The 22,152-nt window shown below is 40.1% G+C and overlaps 1 protein-coding gene across 1 annotated transcript in view; it reads left to right on the top strand.

The window, feature by feature from the left end:
• sorcs3b (sortilin related VPS10 domain containing receptor 3b) overlaps positions 1 to 22,152 on the top strand; it is a gene marked incomplete at both ends in the record, with an annotated part of 67,227 nt that overhangs the window by 7,358 nt on the left and 37,717 nt on the right. The window contains one exon of the mRNA XM_083897418.1: positions 16,108 to 16,175. Within this exon, the coding sequence (XP_083753544.1) occupies positions 16,108 to 16,175 (68 nt within the window). The remainder of the gene's footprint in view (positions 1 to 16,107; positions 16,176 to 22,152) is intronic.

Below are 22,152 nucleotides of genomic sequence, written 5' to 3' on the forward strand. Positions count from 1 at the left end.
ACATCATTACGGGCGCTGAGCACTTCCTCGCCACTTAGACTGTAGTTTTGCTTCACAAAGTGCATTTTAAGCAGCAAATAAAGGTCTGCCATCAGTTGACTGTTAAAGCAGAGTCTTTTCTTGAATCCTTTTTTTCGCTTTTTGTCTGCCTAAGATCTCCCACCTCTACTTCTCTGCTTCTTTATCTCTTTATTGCTTTGTCTCTGGTTACAGCCAAACGGCTGTGTTTTTGTTTAAAAATGCAGAAATTCCTCTGTGGACGCCCCCCTGTCATCCACGTTACCCCGGTGTTTTAGAGCCACACATACAGTAAAGTTTGAAAATGCTGAGGTTTCAGTTTTTTTTTGAAAACTCTGGGGCTGCATTTTAGTTTGGACCAGCAAAAAGAGAGAAAAAAGAAAAAGAGAGACCCTTAGAAGCGATGCTGCAGTCACCTGCACTCACTTTGTGGAATTGTATCAGCTGTGACTGGAAATCCTTGTTTTTACTTCTTTTTTTTAAATGCAAAATCTTTGTTTTTTATTCAGACGTATTAGTATGGACAGCGGTGACTCCTGAAAACAGCTAAAACTTTGGACGCAGATTGTTTTTTTTTATCTGACAATGTTTTTTTAATGGATATTTTTTTCTCTCTCTCACTCACACACATATACACACACTTAATCAAGGTGATAAAGAGCGCGCCAAATCATATTTGACAAGCATGCATGTGATTAATTAGTCTAATAAGTGTCGCAGTGAGGTAGACGCACACTATAGCTGTGATTAGGTTATAGGTGTAAACACATTCATGCATTTGTCCTGATTGGAAACAAAATTATACGATTGCTATTCAAATTAGGGACGTGTTTGGCTTTGTACTTTACTTTCATTACTGCCAATATAAAGCCAACCATGTGACGTTTGACACATTTTTTTTTTTTTTTACATGAAACAACACTGTCATGATTACAGAATTGGGTAAAAATTGAGCGAAAAGTAATCATCCTTAAACCGTAACGTTAGATTCACACATAATGTGGTGGGAGGCGTCGTCAAGTGTTGCCAGTTAAATCACAATTAACATCAGGCAAACAATCCACAACACAAAGTGAGCTCTCGGACAAGTTTGTTTCTACAGACCACCCGAAGTGACATGAAAAAAAAAAATATATTTTTTTTTGGGAAACTCAAGATCTCGACTTTGAAACTCGAGATTTCAATTTTTCAATTCAGTTTTTTTTTTCTCATGTCACTTCGAGGGCTCCATACGTTTCCCTGTTTTTTTGTTGGAAAAAGTGCACTAGAACACAGTGGACATAGCACATCATCATCATCATCATCATCATCATCTCTTTAGAGCTATTAAAAACTCCTGCTACATATTTAGCCATGACTTAACACGTCTCTGTTAACAGCTACCTCCAGCAACAACTATCAGATCTGCCTATTTGTTGTTGAGCTTTTGACACAATGCATACATTTTGTGTGAATACACCAGTGTTGTGACACGTGTCGCCGCTTGATCCATGGCGGAAAAAAACAAGTGCGCCTGCTTCCTGACAAAACAGTCGATCGTAGATAAGATAATATTTAAAGTCAGGAGTTATTCTAAGAAGATAAATACTTAGGGGCTTAGAGTGGCAAACACGACTGTCATAGCACAGTAACAACGGTAACAGGAAGCTGCTGCGATATGATAGAACACATCAGATCTGCGGTGCACGGATGGATACAGGCAAAGTGGATTATTAAGCAAAAGAGAGATGTTTCCACCACTTCCTGACCAACTGTTCACATTACATATTGCAAGTGATCAGATCCAGCTCTGCGTGTGTCCATATGGACATTGTTTAGTCTAAGTCTTTTTATAGTTAGAGGCCAGGAAAACGATTAGTCTAAACAAAATAATTATTATTATTCCCATCCTGGATTTCTTTGTACTTGGTTTTGAGGTGTTTTCATTTCCGCTGGTTTTGAAGCCACATTCTCTGAAACGGCATTATATATCTTGATATATGGATTTATTTCTGTATGTGCATTCTCATTTCTTTAGAACAGATGAATCCCTACATCTAACCGACCACGGTCTGTTGTTGTCTTTCATGCTATCGCTTAACGGGCCTCCAATTAAACTTCCATCTTTCTGTATCTACGCCATTGTTGTCGCCATTCGAGTCACGCTATAAGTAACGTAGAAGATACTTCGAAATCTTAACCTGACCAAACGAAACGTTTGACCATTTGAAAACATTAGCTGCGAGATAAAATCAAGATATGCTTAAAATTCACATTTGGGCTGCAGTCTAAACAAGGCCTCATTAACAGCTAAATTGTTTAAAGCTCCCATACACCGAAAGTTCCAATTAGTGCTGTTTTTGGTGTGCATCCGGGCCATCACCTCGTTTATGAAGCCCTAAAGTTTGGAAACAAACAGTTCAGCCACTGCTGAGAACGCTGAGTTTTATTGTATTCTTGGGCTCTGCAAGCACTCTGAAAAAGCCTGGAATCTCCAGTCTCCCGAACGGCAAATCCTCCTGCTCCGGGCACTAGTCACATCTGGTTGCGTACGTTGAACCGCAGAAGAAGAATAACGTCCGTTGTGGAGGTGTTTCACGAGCGACAGTGTCTTCTGACTCTGGGTCAGACTCCGGGTCAAAGTCATAAAAGGGACTGCGGGGGGGAGTCGTGAAGAAGCTATTTTTAAACATTGTTAAAACAATGTTTTGATAATGAGTAGCAGTGCATCCGCCGTTCCAGAGGGGGGAGCTGCGCTTCTGAGAGCGGGTGTGCTAATTACGTCACTTCCAGGTATTGGCCAATCACAAGACAGTTGGGAAAGCTCTCGTTGGCTGGCCAATCACAACACAGTTATGTCTTCTGAGGGTGAGATTTCAGTCTGAAACAGCGCGGCTGACGAGAGCTTCGGTGAGGAGAGATTTCTCTCGGCTCATTTGCAGCAACTAGGAGGTTTTTGACCATAAAAACAAGTTGATGTATGTAAATAAAGCTCCATAACTCACATATATGTGCGATAGGACCACTCTATGGGAGTTTTAAAGTAAAATGAAGCACAGGACTGATATTGGTATCAGTAGGAATTCCAGGTTGTTACGTTAGCATTGGTATCAAAAACATGCTTTGGTTCCTCTCGGTGGTTTGCAGTGACAGGATTTGCATTGTTTTATTCAGAGTGCTCACATGCATTATGAATACGAACACACACTGTGTAATCAATGGAGATGATGGAAAAGCCCTAAATACAAAAATGACACATGAAAAACAAACCCAGAATACTCAGAACTAAAAAAAACAAAAAAAGAAAAACGTCAGCGTTGCCTGAAATTAGGAAAATATTAATCAGACGTAAGACGTGACAGACGCTACACACATCGTTTGTTGATTGTACTAAAGTGCACAGTATTAATTGGCATCAACAAAAAAGTCCTGATTTTGTTATCTCTTTTCACCGCGTTCAGTTCTCCAAAAAAAAAACAAACAACAGAAACATCTAATTGTGCCCCAGCTTTACTTCGTCCTCCATTTCACTCACTGTCTAAAGCCGGAGCCAGAATCTTTTAATTCCCCGATTCCACGCTGTGCTTTGTGACTCTCGCAGTTAAACTGTGTTGTTTCGCAAAGTTTAAATAAGCGTCTTTCACTATTTCTGCTTTCCTTTGCCACGGCTGCTTTGTTGTTTGTTGTTGGTAGGTAGATGAAAAAAAAATAATAATCTCATCAGACGTTTTTGTAGTTGACGGTGTAAGAATAAGTAGAGATGGTTCAGTGCGCACGGGTTAGATGTTAAACATCACATTTCATACATGCGGATCAGTCGGTCTCTGTTATTAATGTACTCGTCATTAAGGATTTCAAGCAAGGAAGCAAAAATAAGCACAAAATGTCACGATATTCATTCGTGTGTCGTGATTTTTCTAATGAACGTGTAATTACATGAACCAAACAGCTGACGTGATTTACTCAGGAAACTCGAAGGGAATTGAACAGGAAAACATCAGAGTACACGTTTACTGACATATTTACATTATTAGCAGCAGCAGAAAACACAAAGTGGTCCTGCAGTTCTTACATTCCTGGACTTTGAGGACTAGAACCAGATTTTCTTTCCTTTTATTTTAAATGTCTCCAATTATTTCAACATACGTAAAAGTAAGACCTACCAACAGTAATACGTGAAAATGCCACAAATAGGTACACGACTGTAGATGTAGAAATCCTCTCTTTATGGCTGCAACAATGAACCTTTTTGATAATTGATTAAATGGTTTGAGTGTTTTTCCTAAAAATTTAAATATGTTTTTTTCTGATTTTTCAGCTTCTTAAATGTGAATATTTTGTGATTTCTTTGCTCCAGATAACAAATAAATCTTATTTTCCGTTTTGTGGACGAAACAACACATTAGAGAACATCGTAATTTTCATGTTGGGTAAACACTGCAACATTGTTCAACTTTTTTATGGACCAAACCACTCGTCAAGTAATCGATAATGAAATTATACTCAACAATTAAGTTATACTTTAATATTACTGACAAGCGAAAACTTAAAGACTAGCCACTATCTGCCTGTTTAAGAGTGGAAATAAAGCAAATAAGTGACACAAGGAAATGCTCTCAGTCCGAAGCACTTTTGGCAGAGAACTGGGTCTGAGGTGAAGGACTTCTCTTCCAAATCTCAATTTGGACTCACTCAAGCCTTTGGCTCCACCTCAGACGTTCCCTTAAGCAGAAGCTGAGCCGTTAAGAGCCAAAGAGTGTTGTGTGAAGGGACTGGAAGAGAAGTGGAAATGGTGTTACACTGCTAAATGTTCTCCGGCATTCCCAACTTGATAAGAACTTTATGTCCTTTATGTCCCAATGGCTTTAATTAATCACAGGATTGCATAAGAAAAAAAACATAAGAAACATAAGAAAAAAACTAAAAAAATAATGCAGTCATGCTGTCGTACCTACATCCTCTCAGCAAACTGAGGATGTGAAAGTAAAATGCTAATGTTGTATTCTTTTTTTTTTTTTGTTCTCCACGCGACTTACGATGCAGCAAATTAATTTTTACAATCGCAAGCTATGTGAATAAAGCTCTGTCAAATGTGTCAGATCAGTTAAATGGCTTCTGACAAAAAATTGCCACCAAATCCGTCCTTGAGTGTTGTTTTTCCGCTTTTTTGTTCAAAGCGTAGGACAAACATCAAAACACACATTTCTGTACGCACTCCAATTTAACCCTTAGAAAGCAGAGCATGTTGGCTGCTTTTCCCCATTACTATGTTTAAACGTAGATTATATACAGAGGTTATAAAACAATGTGCAATATCCAGTGTCTTATATAATTTTTTTTCAGCACATCCGAGGCAATCTGATGAAAAAAAAGTAATTTTCACCAACTGTATAAACACAATTGAGCAAAAAGTACTGAAAATTAAAGAAAAAATTGATTGAATTTGTGAAATTTGGAATCACGCCACAGTTCAAAGTTCACTTGGCTCATTTTTATGAATAAAAAGAAATGGAAAATGCTCAGTTTTTGTGACTTCTTTTGCCTTTTTTTAGACTGTCTCCAATTATTTCAACATACGTAAAGTAAGACCTACCAACATAAATACGTGAAAATGTCACACATAGGTACAACACTGCAGCTGCCCCTTCAAAATTTCTCTTTATGGCTGCAACGATAAACTTTTTTTGATAATTGTTTAAATGGTTTGAGTGTTTTTCCAACAATTAAAATATGTTTTTCTGATTTTTCAGCTTCTTAAATGGGAATTTTTTCTGATTTCTTTGCTCCAGATAACAAATAAATCATCTTTTTGGTTTGTGGACAAAACAACAAACAACAATCTGATAAAAAAAAAAAAAAAAAGTAATTTTCAGCAACTGTATAAACACAATTGAGCAAAAAGTACTCAATATTAAAAAAATAAATAAAATAACTGATTTGTGAAATTTGTGAAATTTGGAAACACACCAGAGTTCAAAGTTCACTTGGCTCATTTTTATGAACAAAAAGTGCTCTTTTTTTGTGACTTCTGCACAATTATTGCTACTTTATAACACTACTAAACATGCACTATAAAATTAATCTTAACTTCAATCAAATTCTATTTATATAGTCCACAGGACTTCACAGGGCTGGTAACATCCTCTGTCCTTAGACAAAAACCCTTATAACAGGTAAAAAAAAAAGGTACACAGGGTAAAACTTTGACTCAACAACACATAAGAAGACCGGAAAATAACATATATTGTAAAGCCTGAATATGTGACCTATAAACGCCCCCCAACCTTTCTTTATAAAAAGTCCCTGTCCTTTATATTTTTTGTGTACTCCGATAATGACAAACACCACATTTTATTGTGCATTGTTGTCAGCAGACGTCACATGCCCGCAAATGTCTCCTCACAATGGCAGCGGGGATTTGAAGTGAAACCCTTTTATATTCAGCCCATTTCATTAATTTGCCTTCCTTTAATGGATGGAATTGATCGGCGAAACCTCTCAAGCTCAGAGCATCGGAGGGGTGGGGTGGGGGGGTTATATGACCAAGGCTCGGGAGTCGGGAGGACGAGCAAACATGTAGACAGCAGACTAATGCACGGGGGGAGCGGGCGAAGCGGAGGAGGAGGATGGGGGGGGGGGGGACCTTTAGCTTTAGTGGATGAGCGGCAGCATCCCCCCGGAGCATGTTTTCACCCACAAAAGTACAAACAATCAATTTGGTCCACAGAGAGCGCCTTGACCGCCTTCGTTCCTCTTCAGAAGACGTTCGTCTTCCCCGCTAAGTGCTCCACTTTGTAGACGTCCTCGCCGCAGCCACAATCAAGTTGTCGTGTTTTGTGCGTTCATTTATTTATTTATTTATTTATTTATGTATGTATTCCCGCCGCCCACTCGCATCGGAGCGTCTTGATTCCGGCCTTCGCCGCCTTGTCGAGCCTTTAAGTAATTTATGCAAATGTGCGGCTAACGCTGTATTTCTTTTCCTCTGCAGGTGTTTGCATCAGATAATTGCTAATGGATGCATGAATATCTTTTACTCCTTAATCCGAGTTACAATTCATATCTTAAGTGTTGTGGCGTCGTGATGAATCATTTGCCCCCCCCCCCGACGTCTACACCGGCACAGTTAGAGTCTTGCCTTTATTTCGTCCTGGCGTATACATTTCTGGCTCAGTTTGTGGAGATGTGGTGGTATTTTGAGTTTGAAATGTTCAGAGACATAAGGATTTAAAGCGGACCTAGACCGGAAGTTCCAATTAATGCTGTTTTTTTAGTGTGTATCTGAGTCATTACCTTGTTTAAGAAGCCCTGACGGTTCAAAACAAACAGTTCAGCCACTGCTGAGAACGCTGTGTTTTATTGTAATCTCGGGCACAGCGAGATCTCTGAAAATCCCGTTATAGTTACGTAAACAGCGGTTCTCCGGAACAACAGATCGTCCTGCTCCGGGCACTAGTCCGGGCACATCCGGTTGTGTACATTGCAACCGCAGATGAAGAATAACGTCCGTTGTGGAGGTGTTTCACGAGCGACAGTGTCTTCTGACTCCGGGTCAAAGTCATAAAAGGGACTGCGGCGGGGAGTCGTGAAGAAGCTATTTTTAAACACTGTTAAAACAATGTTTTGATAATGAGGAGCAGTGCATCCACCGTTCCAGAGGGGGGAGCTGCGCTTCTGAGAGCGGGTGTGCTAAATATGTCACTTCCGGGTATTGGCCAATCACAAGACAGTTAGGAAGGCTCCACTCTGGCTGGTCAATCACAACACACTCCGTTTTTCTGGGGGTGAGAGTTGAGAAAATATCTGAAATATCGCGGTTAAGGAGAGTGTCAGAAAAGACAGATTTCTATCGGCTCGTTTACAGCAACTAGGAGGTTTTTGACCATAAAAACAAGTTAACGTATGTAAGTAAACCTCCATAACTAACATATATGTGCAACAGGACCACTCTATGGGAGCTTTAAAGAAAAATAGCGCTAGTGTCAAATCTCTCCAATGACTCATTTATCCTCGGCTCCTGTCTTCCGTCTCTTAATGAAGTCGAGAACGTAATGAGCTTCACAACAAATGAAGCAGGTTTTTATTTTTGCGTGCACATGATTGCATCTGTGTGCTGGTGAAACGCAGTGAAGTGAAGTGAACAGGGGGGAGGTCTCAGCTCTCAAATTGATATGCCAGGTTTTTTTTCGGTGTGTGATAATCACCACTATGCATTAGGGAGCCTCCATGGAGTTGCTCTATTTTGTCGCTCCCTGGCTCTTCCCCGCTTGGTCCAAGTCCATTTTCAAACCACTTTTTTTTTTTGTTCTCCTCGAGACGCACGTCAGCTGAATATATGCAGCAATGTCACTTTGATCTTTGACGTTAGATTTTTGCCTTTGGTGCAGTTTTGAGACAAGTTCACGCTCCGCGACTTTCAAAGCTGCCAGACGGCTGCGCAATTTACGCCACGCGACTTTGGCTCGGTCCCATTTCCTACTACTTACTGTCGCACTCCTCTGTTTTCCGCGTCAGTGCAGCGACAGAGGCCAGTTCTGATACTTGCTGATGTAGCTGGGCATGGTAAAGCATTAGGGCTGACTTCAAACGGCGATTTTTTCAGGAGCGCGCGCTCTTCAAACTGAAGGTTATGACATTTTCTTTTCAAGGTTAATCGAATCCGGGGAGACTAATGTCACCGTCGTAAAGCCAACCTTGGTTATGAAGTTGTGTAGCTACACTAACCACAACAACATTTGTTTGCAGGCTCATAGCAGTTTGAGGAAGTAAATGCTTCTTAAATCTGTGCTGCTGCTGTATAAACACAAATGCTCCCTCAGTCAGGTCTGATAGTATTGCTTATCAGATTAAGGATACATTAGGTTTCATTGGTATACAGAGTTAAGTATTATCGGAGGTGAATCACTCCGCATTAGCGGATCGATGCGACGGCTTGTGCTATCGGGAAAAATTCCGACGGTTTCTGAAATCTGAGAAGTTGCACGTCAAAGCCAACGTGTGGTTATTACGGTAGTTTCACTCGCGCTGTTGGAGGAAGCCGGAGAATAAGCGTCTTTGTCTTCTGTCGAGGGGAGAGTTGGAAAAACTGCCTGTACATAAGTTTCCAGACTCAAATAAATGTTATTTTAATGTTCTATACTGTTCAAATTTCAAATTTAACATGCAAAATGTGTACAACTGCAATGTTTTTCTAAATGAAATTGTTAATGCACTATTGTAACATGCAGTAAATTGTAAATATGGTTGAAATAGTTTGGTTAAAATAAGCAAAAAAAGTCAATTTTGACTGAAATTTTGAGGCTTAGGTGTTGAAGGGGTTAAAGGTTGACCACTATTCTATTAATGTATTGTTGCTGTCTGTGATCTCTGCCATTGTCTTGGCATTAAAACCCTCTCACTTCTCCCTGGTCCCCGATTGGTTGGGGGGTGACCAGAATTCTCACAGACTTGGATTAGATTTTTTTACCACGCTGAGTCCTGTGATGCATCGGTGGTTCTTTTTAATCCTTTTTTTAAACATTTATACGAAACATTTAAAGACCTGCTGGTCATGTGCCAATCAAACTTGTCGGTGACTGCAAAAAAAGAAGGAGCTGGAAATCATGTTGGCGTGTATTCCCTCCTGGCGCTGACCACCTTTATCGTCCTCATTAATGTCTCATTAATGCCGCAAGGTTCACTATTTGACATTTGGTTTGAATCAAAACACAGAATCCTGCACCTTGTAGGTCAACTCTCTCACATTAAACCAGCTCTGTGATGTGAGCGTGGATCAGACCCATTTAATTTATCGTTGCATATGATTAAGTATTGATAATATCATTTTTTTTTTTTAGGGTGTTTTACTTGATGAACACGGAATTATGTGTTCATACTGTACACACAGTGTTTAACAAATTGATTAGACCACCACCCATATCCACAGATTCCCAAAATTAACAGCATTTGGTAATTATCAAAGTCATTTTTTATGTTTCTGTAATGGTTAATACACCAGTTTGTAGAAGATATTAAACCCAAAATGATATTTTAATTCTAAAATATAATAGTAAATGGTGAAGAATGGTAATATTTTCTTCTATATGATGTCAAATTATCGTTATTTACTTGTGTTCCTGAACAGAAAAAATTGTTTTGGTGGTTGAATGTTATGCCGGATTAATTTCTGACTCAAATTTGGGTATATTTGCAGAATAAATAACAAATAAAATGTTTTGTTTTGTTTTCTCATTTTTACGACAGGTGGTCTAATAAATTTGTGAAACACTGTATATGGAAAGTTTACTATGGTTTATTGTGCTGAAAATACATGTTGTCTTTTTGTATAGAAGCTCATTTGTGTGTTCTGCAGGGAGTCGGCTCCCCGATACCTACAGTAGAAAAAAAGAGGTGTGAAAACACTGCCTTGAATGACAGACTCTTTGTCTATTGGAGGAATGCACAGTGTGTTAAGAGTTATTAGCTTCATTATTACCAGTCACTGTTGTTTTTACTGCAAGACTGTGTAGCCTGATTGATACTGAGGTTATGGCTTAGTACTGTAAGAGTTATTAGTATTTAAGAAGTTGTTTTGGGACTTTTTGTTGGCCACTTTGAACATATTTCAACAAATAGACACATTGTGTTAGTTTTCTTTTCCGTGTTATAGACTGACTTTCTGGTAATAAAACAACTGTTTTTAATGTATCCCCTTGATGGATTTGATACAAGATTTTACTATCAAATCGAATAAGGTCCAAGAAAAAAAACAATTCACCTCCAGACAGCTGACAGAAAAGATGTGTCTCACGATAAAAGCCTGCGTTGGAGAAATTGTTTAATTAGTGTTGACAAATTCCAGCGTGTTGTCCAACATTTTGAAGTTGTGATGTTTCGTCTCCGAGGACGGTGAACTGACACGTCTCAGTCCCCGGGGTGGGGGGGGGATGGGACCTCTCTCTTTGTATGGATGTCTTTACTCTACAGCGCAGTAACACAAACGCTTATGTGTATTCATGAGGATGTAAATGTGCGTCGGTGTGTAGCAGGTTGAACTTTTCAGCGGATGCTAAAGGTAAATAAAGCGGAGCATGTGTGTCGACGCTCCACTCGGAGTCCTCACATCATTCACTGTTTTCAACTTTGTTGGTCCCTCGGAAATTAATTTAGATCCTTCACTTGCTCCCTCCCCCTCACCCTCCTCCCCCCCTCCGGTAAGGTTCAAAAACAGTGGCAGATCCACATGAAAGTGGCTGCATTTCTCGTCTTCGTTTGCTTTCTCACGGCGTCGTGTTCCTCCCGAGCAGAAAAGAAACAGCAATCCTGAGGTCTACCCAATTAGACAGAAATAATATTTGTGAGGTGGTTGTCCTAATGGTGTTTTACCGCGGGGCTGAAGAAGCAACAGGTTTCATTTGAAGTGTATAACGAAAAAAAAAACAAAAAACCTGCGTGGAGGCACGGCAACAGTCTATTTCAGTTTATTTAACAGCCAAATTACACTTCTGACACTGGTGATTCAGAGCTAAATTGCAAAAATCTTCTGTGCGCCAACACGGTTTTGAGGTGCCTCTCATGTCCCAGTGAAGCACTTGTCATATTTTAGCATTTCACAAAAAAGAAAGGAAAGAAAAAAATACACTGTAAAAGTGACTGGGAATTAGTCAATTCATTGTGGTTTGGTTCTCTATTTTTCAGCGTCTTAAATTCTTCATTTTACAAAAAAGATGTCTGAGAAAACGGCGTAATTTCCAGGTTTGACAAACATTTTTTCAACGTTAGATCGTGAAATCGATAAAAATAACCGACATAAACATCAATCAATTATGAAAAGAATCATCAGTGGCAGCTCTATGTGGACGAGGTAACAGCTGTGTTGCCATGGAGGCTGCTCATCCAGCCATTTGAAGGAGTCAATATCTCCCCAAACAACTCCTAATTGTGATTATTTTAACACCTTCTCTGTGGCCTGATTTAAAAAGAGAGAAACTTAAAAAATAAAATAAAAAAAGGAAGCAAGAGGGTAGGAAAAAGGCAAAGAAAGAGACGAGAATAGAGTGTTGGGATAAAAGGATGACTAAACCCAACTCCTCCGAGGGTGAGAGCCAATCTGAGAAATGATTGGTTGACTTTCCCGGGGCAAAAGCTCTCTTTGCTCACATCAATAAAACATAAACATGAATAAATGCACTGCATTTGGCCTTCCAGGGTCCTTACTTAATTTCATGTATGCAAGTGAGCGATGATGTGCACGGAGAATTGTATTTACCTCCGAGGCTCGAAATAATTCTGGGAGCCATTTTGTGTTTGTTGTTTTGTTGCATTTACATAAACGCAAGACTTCGGCCATAAACTCCAAGAATTCGCTTTAATGCCGCTTCATTTGTGTGGCTCTCGTCGTGTGTGTGCTCTCCCTCTCTCTCTCTCTCTCTCTCAGCGTTTGCATGTATATTAGTCGTCTCCCCGTTGACTCGAGCCACGGATGCGCATCAATATTGTTGAAGACGTTGGCTTTTTTTTTGGGGAGACGTACTCTTGACGTATCCACTTAGGGACAAATCATCCAAACAGTCATCTGCTTAACTAGTGTGTCGGTCCCTGAGGTAGATCCTCACTGACCCAATTCACTGGGTCAGCTTTTGTTAATGAGCCAAATGAGCAAACACATTGACAGCTAAGAGAAAAAAAAAAAACAACACTTCCCCCCCCAAGTGGCAAATACAGCTCAGATGCTGCTGAGAAGCAATTTTACCGTTCGGGGCTATTTATTTACAGGTTATTTCGCATCTTTATCTGACATTTCTTAGCGTCTCTTTTAGTGATTGAGACCCATTAAACGGAAGGCTGTCTTATTCACACTGCTATTTTGCTGCGCTATATTTGAACGGCTTTTGGTTTGAAGCGAGCTGCTGATAAAATCGATCGCGCGTTCAATTTGCCCTCAAGTATTTAGAGCGTCTCAAGCCATTGTTGTGATGAGGAGGAGAGAGAACCGAGGAGACAAACGATCAACAGTTTGGCAGAGGTCTTTTTTTTCTCGTATCTATTTTTCAGAACAGGCAATTAGGCCCCGACATCACAGCCATTTAACTAGGTCTGAAGCTCCAAATTGATTCAGACTCCAGCGTTGGACCTCGCAGACACGGCGCATTTAGTTATGCAAATGCTTATCTCTCCGTTTGATTGGTTAATTAACCTGTAACGCGGATAGTCCCAGCCGTGCACCGTGGCCGTTTGATGGCTAAATTGTGGGTCAATTGGGTTTTTAACATTTTCAAAGCAGACTCAGAGGCATGTCTTTGTTCCTCCAAGTCTTGTGTGGCTTTTTTCTCGGTTTAATGACTCGCTCCGTCAGGTCCCATAAGGTTAATGTGGTAAAACTCACTGTAATTGAGCTTCTGACCTATCTTTCAGGCTTTAAAAAAAAAAAAAAAAAAAATTATATTATGCTGCGTTTTTGCCGCTTGATTATTAGTGTCTATCATTCTTCTCCGCTCTTTCATACCCTGCCTCACGCTCTCTTTCATACCCTGTCCTTTTTCTACACAGAGTTATGAGCATACCCACGGGAAGTCATTTATAATGCCGTTGGAGTGACAATAATGCGTTTGCACACCATTTCACTCTGCCCCATGTGCCTTGGCAGGTTTTTTATGGTCCACATTTCTGCTTCCCTCAGAGACACGTCGTCCAAACCGTTTCTCGCATGCAACATGCAAGAGCGGTTGGAACCGACAGGAGCTGGACGTCTCCCAAAATATAAACTAATGCGTCTTAAGGCAGCGTGTGAGATTAACGTTTGTTGAATGAAGCGGTAGAACACGGATGGTTATTTATTTGTTTCACTTATTGCACACATTAGAGGGAGGACAAGAAACGTGAATACATATGCATACAGTGCTATATAAATAAATACTAGAGGAAGGAAATAAATGTGTGGGATGAACCAAAAAAAGGGCTTTACCCTTTTATACCATAAAGCACTTGAGCATAAAAAAATACAAAAGAAGGCTCAAGAAAACAAAAAAATATGTTATAATATTATGAAGATGTTAATAAGTGAGGAGAAGGAAGAGAGGAAAGGGAGTGAGGAAATATTACGGTGAAAATATGGAAAATATCGGCAAGTTTCTGAAAAAAACTAAGATTATTAAGATTATTAAATGTCCTTTTGTTCCAATTATGGATTTGAGAAGGAAAGGGAAATATCTTTATTGTCATTTTACAACCAAAATAATTTTTTAAAAAGTGTTGATTAGAGGCGCTGAGACTGATCAAATGTGTCTAAGTCATTAAAAAACAAAACGAGAACAGAAAAAATAGTTGAGCTAAAACATTGAGAAGATACAGACAGGCTAAACATGCCTGTCCTACCCCTGCTGTACTCTAACTCGACAGATAAAAAATAGGATCCCAAGATGTAAACATACAAGAACATGGAATACATTGTATTCAGTTAGCTTCATGCTAGTGTCTATGGCAAAAATACTTCATATGCTAACCGTTTGCAAACAGTCGTAAACTCAACTGCGTATTTAAAACAAACTTTCACGTTTATTTGCATCATTTACAGTCTTTACAAAGAAGTAGAAGAACAAGAAGTGACATTAACTTTGTACCAACTTCTGGGCAAACTACGGCGACAATGAAAGTACACCATATCATCTCCATCAGTACCATACAGAAGGTTAACACAGTGTGTTTTTTTAGTCTACAAATGTAACTGTAAAGGTCACTTGTCATCAGTATTATGCTACGATTAAAATAGATCAGGTTAACGCTGCTGCGTGTACATTGTAGTTCTATAAACATGTCGTAACCAATTCAGAACTGTCATCTCTAAACCTACAACTTACAACTGTGATATATCTTCTCCTGGTCTCGCACTCTTGTCTCCCCCCCCCCACCCCTTTCTGTCGCCCATGTTTCCATTTCACCCCAACCCGTCTAGGCAGATGGCCACACATCTTTGAGTCTGGTTCTGTTGGAGATGTCTTTCTCTCCACTGATGCCCAGTGTTTGCTCATTGTGTGAATTCTTGAGTTTGTCGTGGAAATTCTCTGCTGCTGGTGAAGAATGAAAAAGAGATCTTCTGCCGGTTTTTCATTTTTTTCGTTGCAAGGAAAAGGTCAATCTTCACGGGAGTGATCCTCGCTGGAGAAAAGACAGAGAGCAAAGTGAACCCTCCACATTTATACCTGAGCAACTCCCATTTTGCAGTCCTCCAATAGGCAAGGAATCTACATTTTCAGGGGCGTAGCTATGCAACTCCCCTTTTGCATTCCTCCAATAGACAAAGAGTCTGCCATTCAAGGCGGTGTTTTCACACCTCTTTGTCTACTGTAGGTATCGGGGGAGCCAACTCCCTGCGGATGTTGAAGGAATGTGTCAGCTTAGGCTAGACACAATACACAATATACAACAACACTATACACAAAGGACCTGGTATTCTGTACTGGGCAGGTATAGGGTGAGTTTTAGCTCTGAGTCAGAGAAATGTAATTTACCATTTCAAGTTTCCCTTCTCTCTATAATATTTATGCAATCAGATAATGTTGTGATTTGGCACTAAACAAATACGATTTGATCACATTTTAAATGTGCTTTCTCTTACAATGTAGTAGAATGAAATGTGCCGACAGCATAAATTAAGACTCGATTTTCTCTGGATAACAGATGTCATATTTTTTTTTGATGAACATTCCGGCTAATGTCGCTAAACTACGTCACTGTTCTGAAGGTAGAATTAATGTTTGGGGGGGGGGGATAAAAGAGGCTGATGTGGTGCAGCCACTTAACTGCATCTGGTCTCATTGTTCACTGAACAATTATGTTCAGATTTCGCTGTCATGTAAGTATCATTCCACATGAGATACGGACACGACTCTTGACAGACCGCGTGGCTTTTTTCCCCCCGCGCTGACTGACGTCTCCTGACAACACAACGATCTCTTGTCAACGTGATGACACAACTGCACGAGGTTGAAATTGATTAGTCACGGGATGTAACAGACATGTCGTCTTCATTCCACACCATTAGACGCATAATAATACATGCTGGAGAAGAAACAGGCTTTTTAGTGCAGACCTTGACAGGTGGCTAAATATGTCTGTTACTGCTTTTGTTTGCAGGTGATCCTGATCTTGACGAAGCTGTACGACTTCAACCTGGGAGCTGTTACTGAGAGCTCCCTCTGGAGGTGAGGTCTTTTGCTATTTTCCCCTATTTTCCTCCCCTATTCATAAAAAAAGATCATGTTGTTGTTGCAAGAATGTCATGAAGGTGCGTAAGTGCATCCCTTAAAATCAATAAGAAGAATATATTCATAATGGTTGCATTACCACTAAGTGTGATTTATTGTTTTCATCCTCTCTGGGATATGAACGATCAAGTGAGAACTGGGGCCTGATAAAGACATATGAAGCAGTTGAAATTGAAGAGTTGAAGCACATTTCCTCCCTCAGTTAAATAACAATTTAATTCGAAATGGGATTTTTAAACCCCAAAAAAAAATTCCCGACAAGCATTTTAGCACAGAATTAAACTATACTAACATAGTAGACAATATTATGTGACCATCCAAGCACAATGGGCATTCCTGAGGCTAACTCTTGGCTGAACGGGATGTGATTCTGCTCACGATCGCTGTCGCTAAATACACAAGACTTCTGATAGATATCTTAGAGATTTTAGAAATTGCCTTTCTAAATGTCGGAAATCAACGTCTCGACGTGGCACTCACGACTCTTCCAGTGACGACACTCTCTGACCAATCAGTGGCCGGAACTCTGTTGATGTCACATTTTAATATTGGCCAAAAAACCACCAGGTACCAGGAACTATTACTAATGGAAAAGACAAAAAAAAAAAAAATTGAGTAGAGCCGAGCTGAGCCGTGCTAGAAATGTATAATGGATAAGTGCCATAAAAGTCAAGACAAGAACCAATCAAACTGCGACTAAAATACAATCACAGAGTTTTCAAATGGAAATAAAACCTGCTGTGTTTTAAATCATCGCACCAGCGATAGATTGGACAGCAGGTGAATCCAGAGTATAATTTTTCGAGGCATGCTATTCTTTGCAAACTCTTCTAATTCTCCTCATCTGCCATTACATCATTTATTATTACTCTTTTTCTCTATTATTACTTACACACTTGTTGATTCTCTGTGATGCCTCTTTTGCCAAATCATTCAGTATAGGGTTTAATAGCAACAGCTAAAAGGTGAGTCAGCAGATTTGTCATACAGCCCAAAATACCTCCGCTTCTAAGGGTTAGGGTTAGGGTTAAGGGTAAGGATTATTTTCCTAATTATGTGCTTGTTGGGTCTGTAAAATGTCAGCAAACGTTGATCAGTGTTTGTCAAACCTGGAAATGATGATGTTCTCAAATGTCTTGTTTTTGCCCACAAACCAAAATGGTTCAGTTTTAATGATTCCTTTGTGATATGGAGCAAAGAAACCAGAAAATATTCACATTTAAGAAGGTAAACACTTTTAATTATTGAAAAAACAAAGCAGCCCTAGTTTGAAAATTTAAAATTTTGCCCACAAGTTCACACAGATATCCAAATTTCAGATATAAAGTGACAGCATGAATGTTGCCATCTCTTGACTGAGGTTTTTCGATTGATTTCCATTCACAACCTTCATGTTTCAGAAGTATTTGAAGTGCTATTACTACTGTATAACAGTCGGTATAGGCACCGAGCTCTGTCGGGTCATAAATAAGAATGGAATTCATTAAGGATTACACCACGGAGGCCAATCTGGCCTCTGATATGCCTCTTTTCTCACCTCTCCCGTTGCCTGCAGAGAACTAATTCCATCCTGAAATACACGAGAAAAAAAGAGACCCTAAGTCTGCCAAGCATAGAGTTTCAAATTAATATCTGTTTCACCAGCGGCGCCACAAAGATTTACACCTGACTTGATATGTTGTGAAACCCCATATTGTGTACAGGAGGTCTTCCATCATCGAGGTGTCTGCTTAACATTGGCACCTTTGAGTAAATTACAGTGCACCGCAGGGCTCGCAAAAAAGGCTCTTAGGACGGGTTTTGGAAATGCAGAAATGTGAACGTTATGAAAAGGAACAGGTGTGATGATTTTTTTTTTTTTTTTTTTTCTTTTTTTGGTGAACACACAATAAATGATTTATGACTACAGCTGCAGGCCTTTGTCGGTGGCCCGAGTGCAAACGTGCAGATCGACGGGTGATTCTGAACGTGCGTCGAGTCAAGTGTGTTGTGGGGATGACTGCTGCTTTTCTGAAACCTCACAATGTAATAACAGCATGTAAAATATGTGTAACACCGACTTGTAGCCACATGCGGCCCTCCAATTGATTTCATGCGGCCCGCCACTTAATATCAAGTTATTTCCGTATGTTATTTTCCATTTTAGGATTACATTTTTATTGTAAACTATACATGGTTCCATGTCAACAAAAATGCTTTTATTTTGAAATTCTGTGAAATATCATCAGAAAAAAATGCTATGTCGTGGTGGAAAAGGCATGATATATTTTTAAGCTCACCCATCTACTAAAAAAGTTGTTGAGTTTTATATCTATTTTTTTATTTAAAGTTTTTTTTAGAAAAATATTTAAATTTAAATTACCCTGCCCCGACTGTCCAGCCTAGATGCTCATTGGCCCGCCAGCTCATTTGAGTTTGAGACCCCTGGTTTACTGGTATCCAAATTCAACACACATTTGTTTTATTTCTATATACTTCAAACTAAGGCTGGGCAATATGGGAAAACATGATCATGTCATGGTACACTTTTTTTTTATCATTTGATAACTATTGTATATATATATTAGTCAAAGTGTGTCTGCTCCAGAGAAGCAGCAGAGAAACATGACGTGATGAGAGACGACGACAGTAGCATATTGCAGAAGTCACGTTTGCGCGAACGGACATTACGTTACCACAATCACTTGACGGTTTGTGCTATCGGACAAATTCCAGCGGGTTTCTGATGGCTGAGAAGTTGCACGTCAACGCCAACATGTGGTTATTACGGTAATTTGACTCGCGCTGTTGCAGGAAGCCAGAGAGGAGAGAGTTGTAAAAACTAGCCTGTTTTTGGACATTGAGACAAAGAGTCAATGTCCAACAAAACTTCTTGTTTTTTCTTGATTTTAAATTGTTGATACACCATTTAAACATGCAGTAAATTGCAAATAACTGCCAGATATAAGTTATTCTGGAAAAATGGGCGAAAACATTTGACTCACAGGGCATTTTTTGGTCCTTTTATGGTCAAAATAAGCAATCACATTTTGAGGCTTAGGTGTTAAAGGGTTAAAGCTTGGTTAACGTCTCATAGCCGCAGCCTGCTGTGTGTGGAGCAACAGACCATAACACCAAAGCAGTCTGTGGCCCACAAATGACAATTTTTATCGTATTTCAGTGAAGCCAATATTTCATTGTAACATGTTTTCTCAATGTCTGACGACACATGGAATAATTGTCTTCACGCCCCCCCCCCCCCCCCCCCCCGTAAGAGACATTCTCCCACCTCCGCCTTCGCAGACAGATATGCCGCCTGAGAGCAGTACTTAGGTGCAAATACAAACGTGTTTACGGGTAAGTCAAAGTCAACAACGGAACGGTGCAGATTAATGCACAGACAACGATAGCAGACTCCGCATATCTATCCAATTATGCAGTGAAATTACATTTGGAAGCACTCAGGTAGAACTGAGAGCGTGGACCGGCTTCTCCGTGTGTGTGTGTGTGTGAGGAGAAATCAGACTTGAGTGACAAACACATCTACCCTTGTTGTGTGTTGTTTTTGATACAAAAAAAAATATTCAAATCAAGCTATTGAAGTCATTTCTGCATTTATACACTTTGTACAACGTATGTCACCTTCAATCTGTGTTGTCCACTTGATTCTTGCTTATTTTCTTGTTGCAAATTGATGCTGTCCTTTCTTTAAAAAAAGAGCACAAAAAGGATGCAACTAAATGGTTAAATCCATCAAAAACAAGAGAACAAAAAAAAGGCCACGCAAGCATAAATTAAAGATTTTTAAAATCCTGGTAGAAAGAGGATTTCACCGACGCTCTGCAAAGAACACGGTTGAATTCCTTCCTCGCTGTTTTCAAAGTACAAACAGCTTCTGGTACATAATGTAATGTAACAATATGTTCATCCCTTGTTGTGTTCGCCACGCCGTCGTTGGGTGTTTTGAGCAACAAAATTAACTTTAATGTTTAATGTACTCATATCAACGCTTTGACCATTATTGGAAAACAACATTCCCGAAAGTTCATAATTTGGGTTTCTACCTCGGAGGCGACCGCGGCTTTCATTACACATCAGTGTGTCTGGAAATCCAGCCTCGCAAAAGACTCGCCTGACATTTGTAATGAGAATGTTTACTTTGCATACTGTGCTTGTCAGAGGTGCTTTATTGCTGAATGGTGTTGTGGTTTCACATTTGAAAACTGCCTAATGAAGGTGTCAAGCTTTATAATAATGCAGAATGTCACTCGCTTTATGCTCCATATCTACGAGAGCCTTAGAGTAAAGCGAGAGCCTTTGCAGGAGGATTTTGCCGCTGCATGTGAAGACATTACTGCACGGTGACGGCAGCAGAATCTCCCAAAAAATGTTGCTAAACTGTTTGTGTGAATCGTTGTGGATCGTCGTCGTCTGACAAACCTGTGAAATGCATTTCCTTCCCTCATAAAATATTTGCAAGGCCTATTTGTTTTCCGGGGAACATTTTTGGAACCAGCATTGTTTACGCTCCCGCTGACATCATTAGCATTTCAGTGCTTCCTTACCTTTGTCGGGCACAAATACATTACTGTCACCAATTATTTACAAAATGTGTAAACTGCTGGGTGTCATGAAAGTGTGTAACGAAAAACCTCCCCTCCTGTTCACTTTACTTCAGCTGCTGCTTCACCTTCACCGGCTTGCTCATCTCTCAATTTCACATGCAGCCATGATGCATTTGCATGTTCTTCACTCAGCGGTTGTCACCTGTGTACGTGTGCTTGTGCATCCTCACACCAGCAGAGAGTGTTGTGCATGTATAGAGGTTTCCTTGTACCAAGGACCAAGTAACAAATCTGTTAAAAGTCGAACTATGGAGGATTTTCACCTTATTTTGACAGCTTTTGAGTCATTGTTGAGGGTTAAATAAGATTGGGGGTTGTCCCTTCTGCCCCCTACTGTATGTTGGCGGAAAATTAGCCTTTCAAGATCAGGTGCCGCCGACCTGGAGTCCTCAGAATCAGGAGGTTTGCCAAGTCAGAAACTATAGCCAAGGCCCAGCTGTAAGATCAAGGCAGAGATAGTTTTATTTTAGAGCAAACGAGAAAATAACAAAGACAACTGCTGTCGGAGGAAGCGAGGACGAGGAAACAACTGTTTTTTTGGAATGGCAAGAAATTAAGTACGCAAAACGGATGCCAACCGGCTTGGATAGGGGAAGGGAGGGGGCAGTAGACGTAAAGCAGTAGACGATGGATGGATTGATGGATGTGTACAGTGGTGTTGTGAAAATTCGTAGTCCGAAATTGTAGTGGGACCTAGGGAAAAAGGCAAAAACAGTGGGGGACAGCCCTATGTTCCGAAAGTTCTATGTGGTTTGACCTCCTTGCCCTGTTCCGACCAGCGCTTTGAGATTCCAATGTAGTCACCTCCACATTTCAAATACTGCCCTGGCCTTTCAGTTGAGGCCGATTTTGCGGTGATGACAAGCCTGTGGTACGTGTTTCGCAGGGCGGAACGAGCCATATGCGTTGGGGGAAGCGCGGATTTATCCCCAGCGTAATGTTCCCGACGGACCTGGTATTGATCAATGTCTGTTAGGGTTAGGGTTAGGGTTAGCATTATGTATGCTGTAGGGCTTTCGGAACATAGGGATATCGGAAATCCTCATTTTTGCAATTGATGTTCCGAAAATCGATCAATCGATGTCGGTTAGGGTTAGGGTAAGGGTTAGCATTATGTATGCTGTAGGGCTTTTGGAACATAGGGATTTCGGAACATACGTGTTTAACCAATAAAGCGACGTGACTTACAAACTTCTGCCTTAATTAAGTAATGATCAACATAGTTGCTGTGTTGAAAATGGTTTTAAATCATGTCAAATTCAGCAAAATTCTCTGCTTGCTTTAGTGTGGACCAAAGTCGTTGAATGTGG

The sequence above is a fragment of the Microchirus variegatus genome (genome assembly GCF_963457635.1).
Source record: "Microchirus variegatus genome assembly, chromosome: 11".
In the NCBI taxonomy this organism is placed as follows: Eukaryota; Metazoa; Chordata; class Actinopteri; order Pleuronectiformes; family Soleidae; genus Microchirus; species Microchirus variegatus.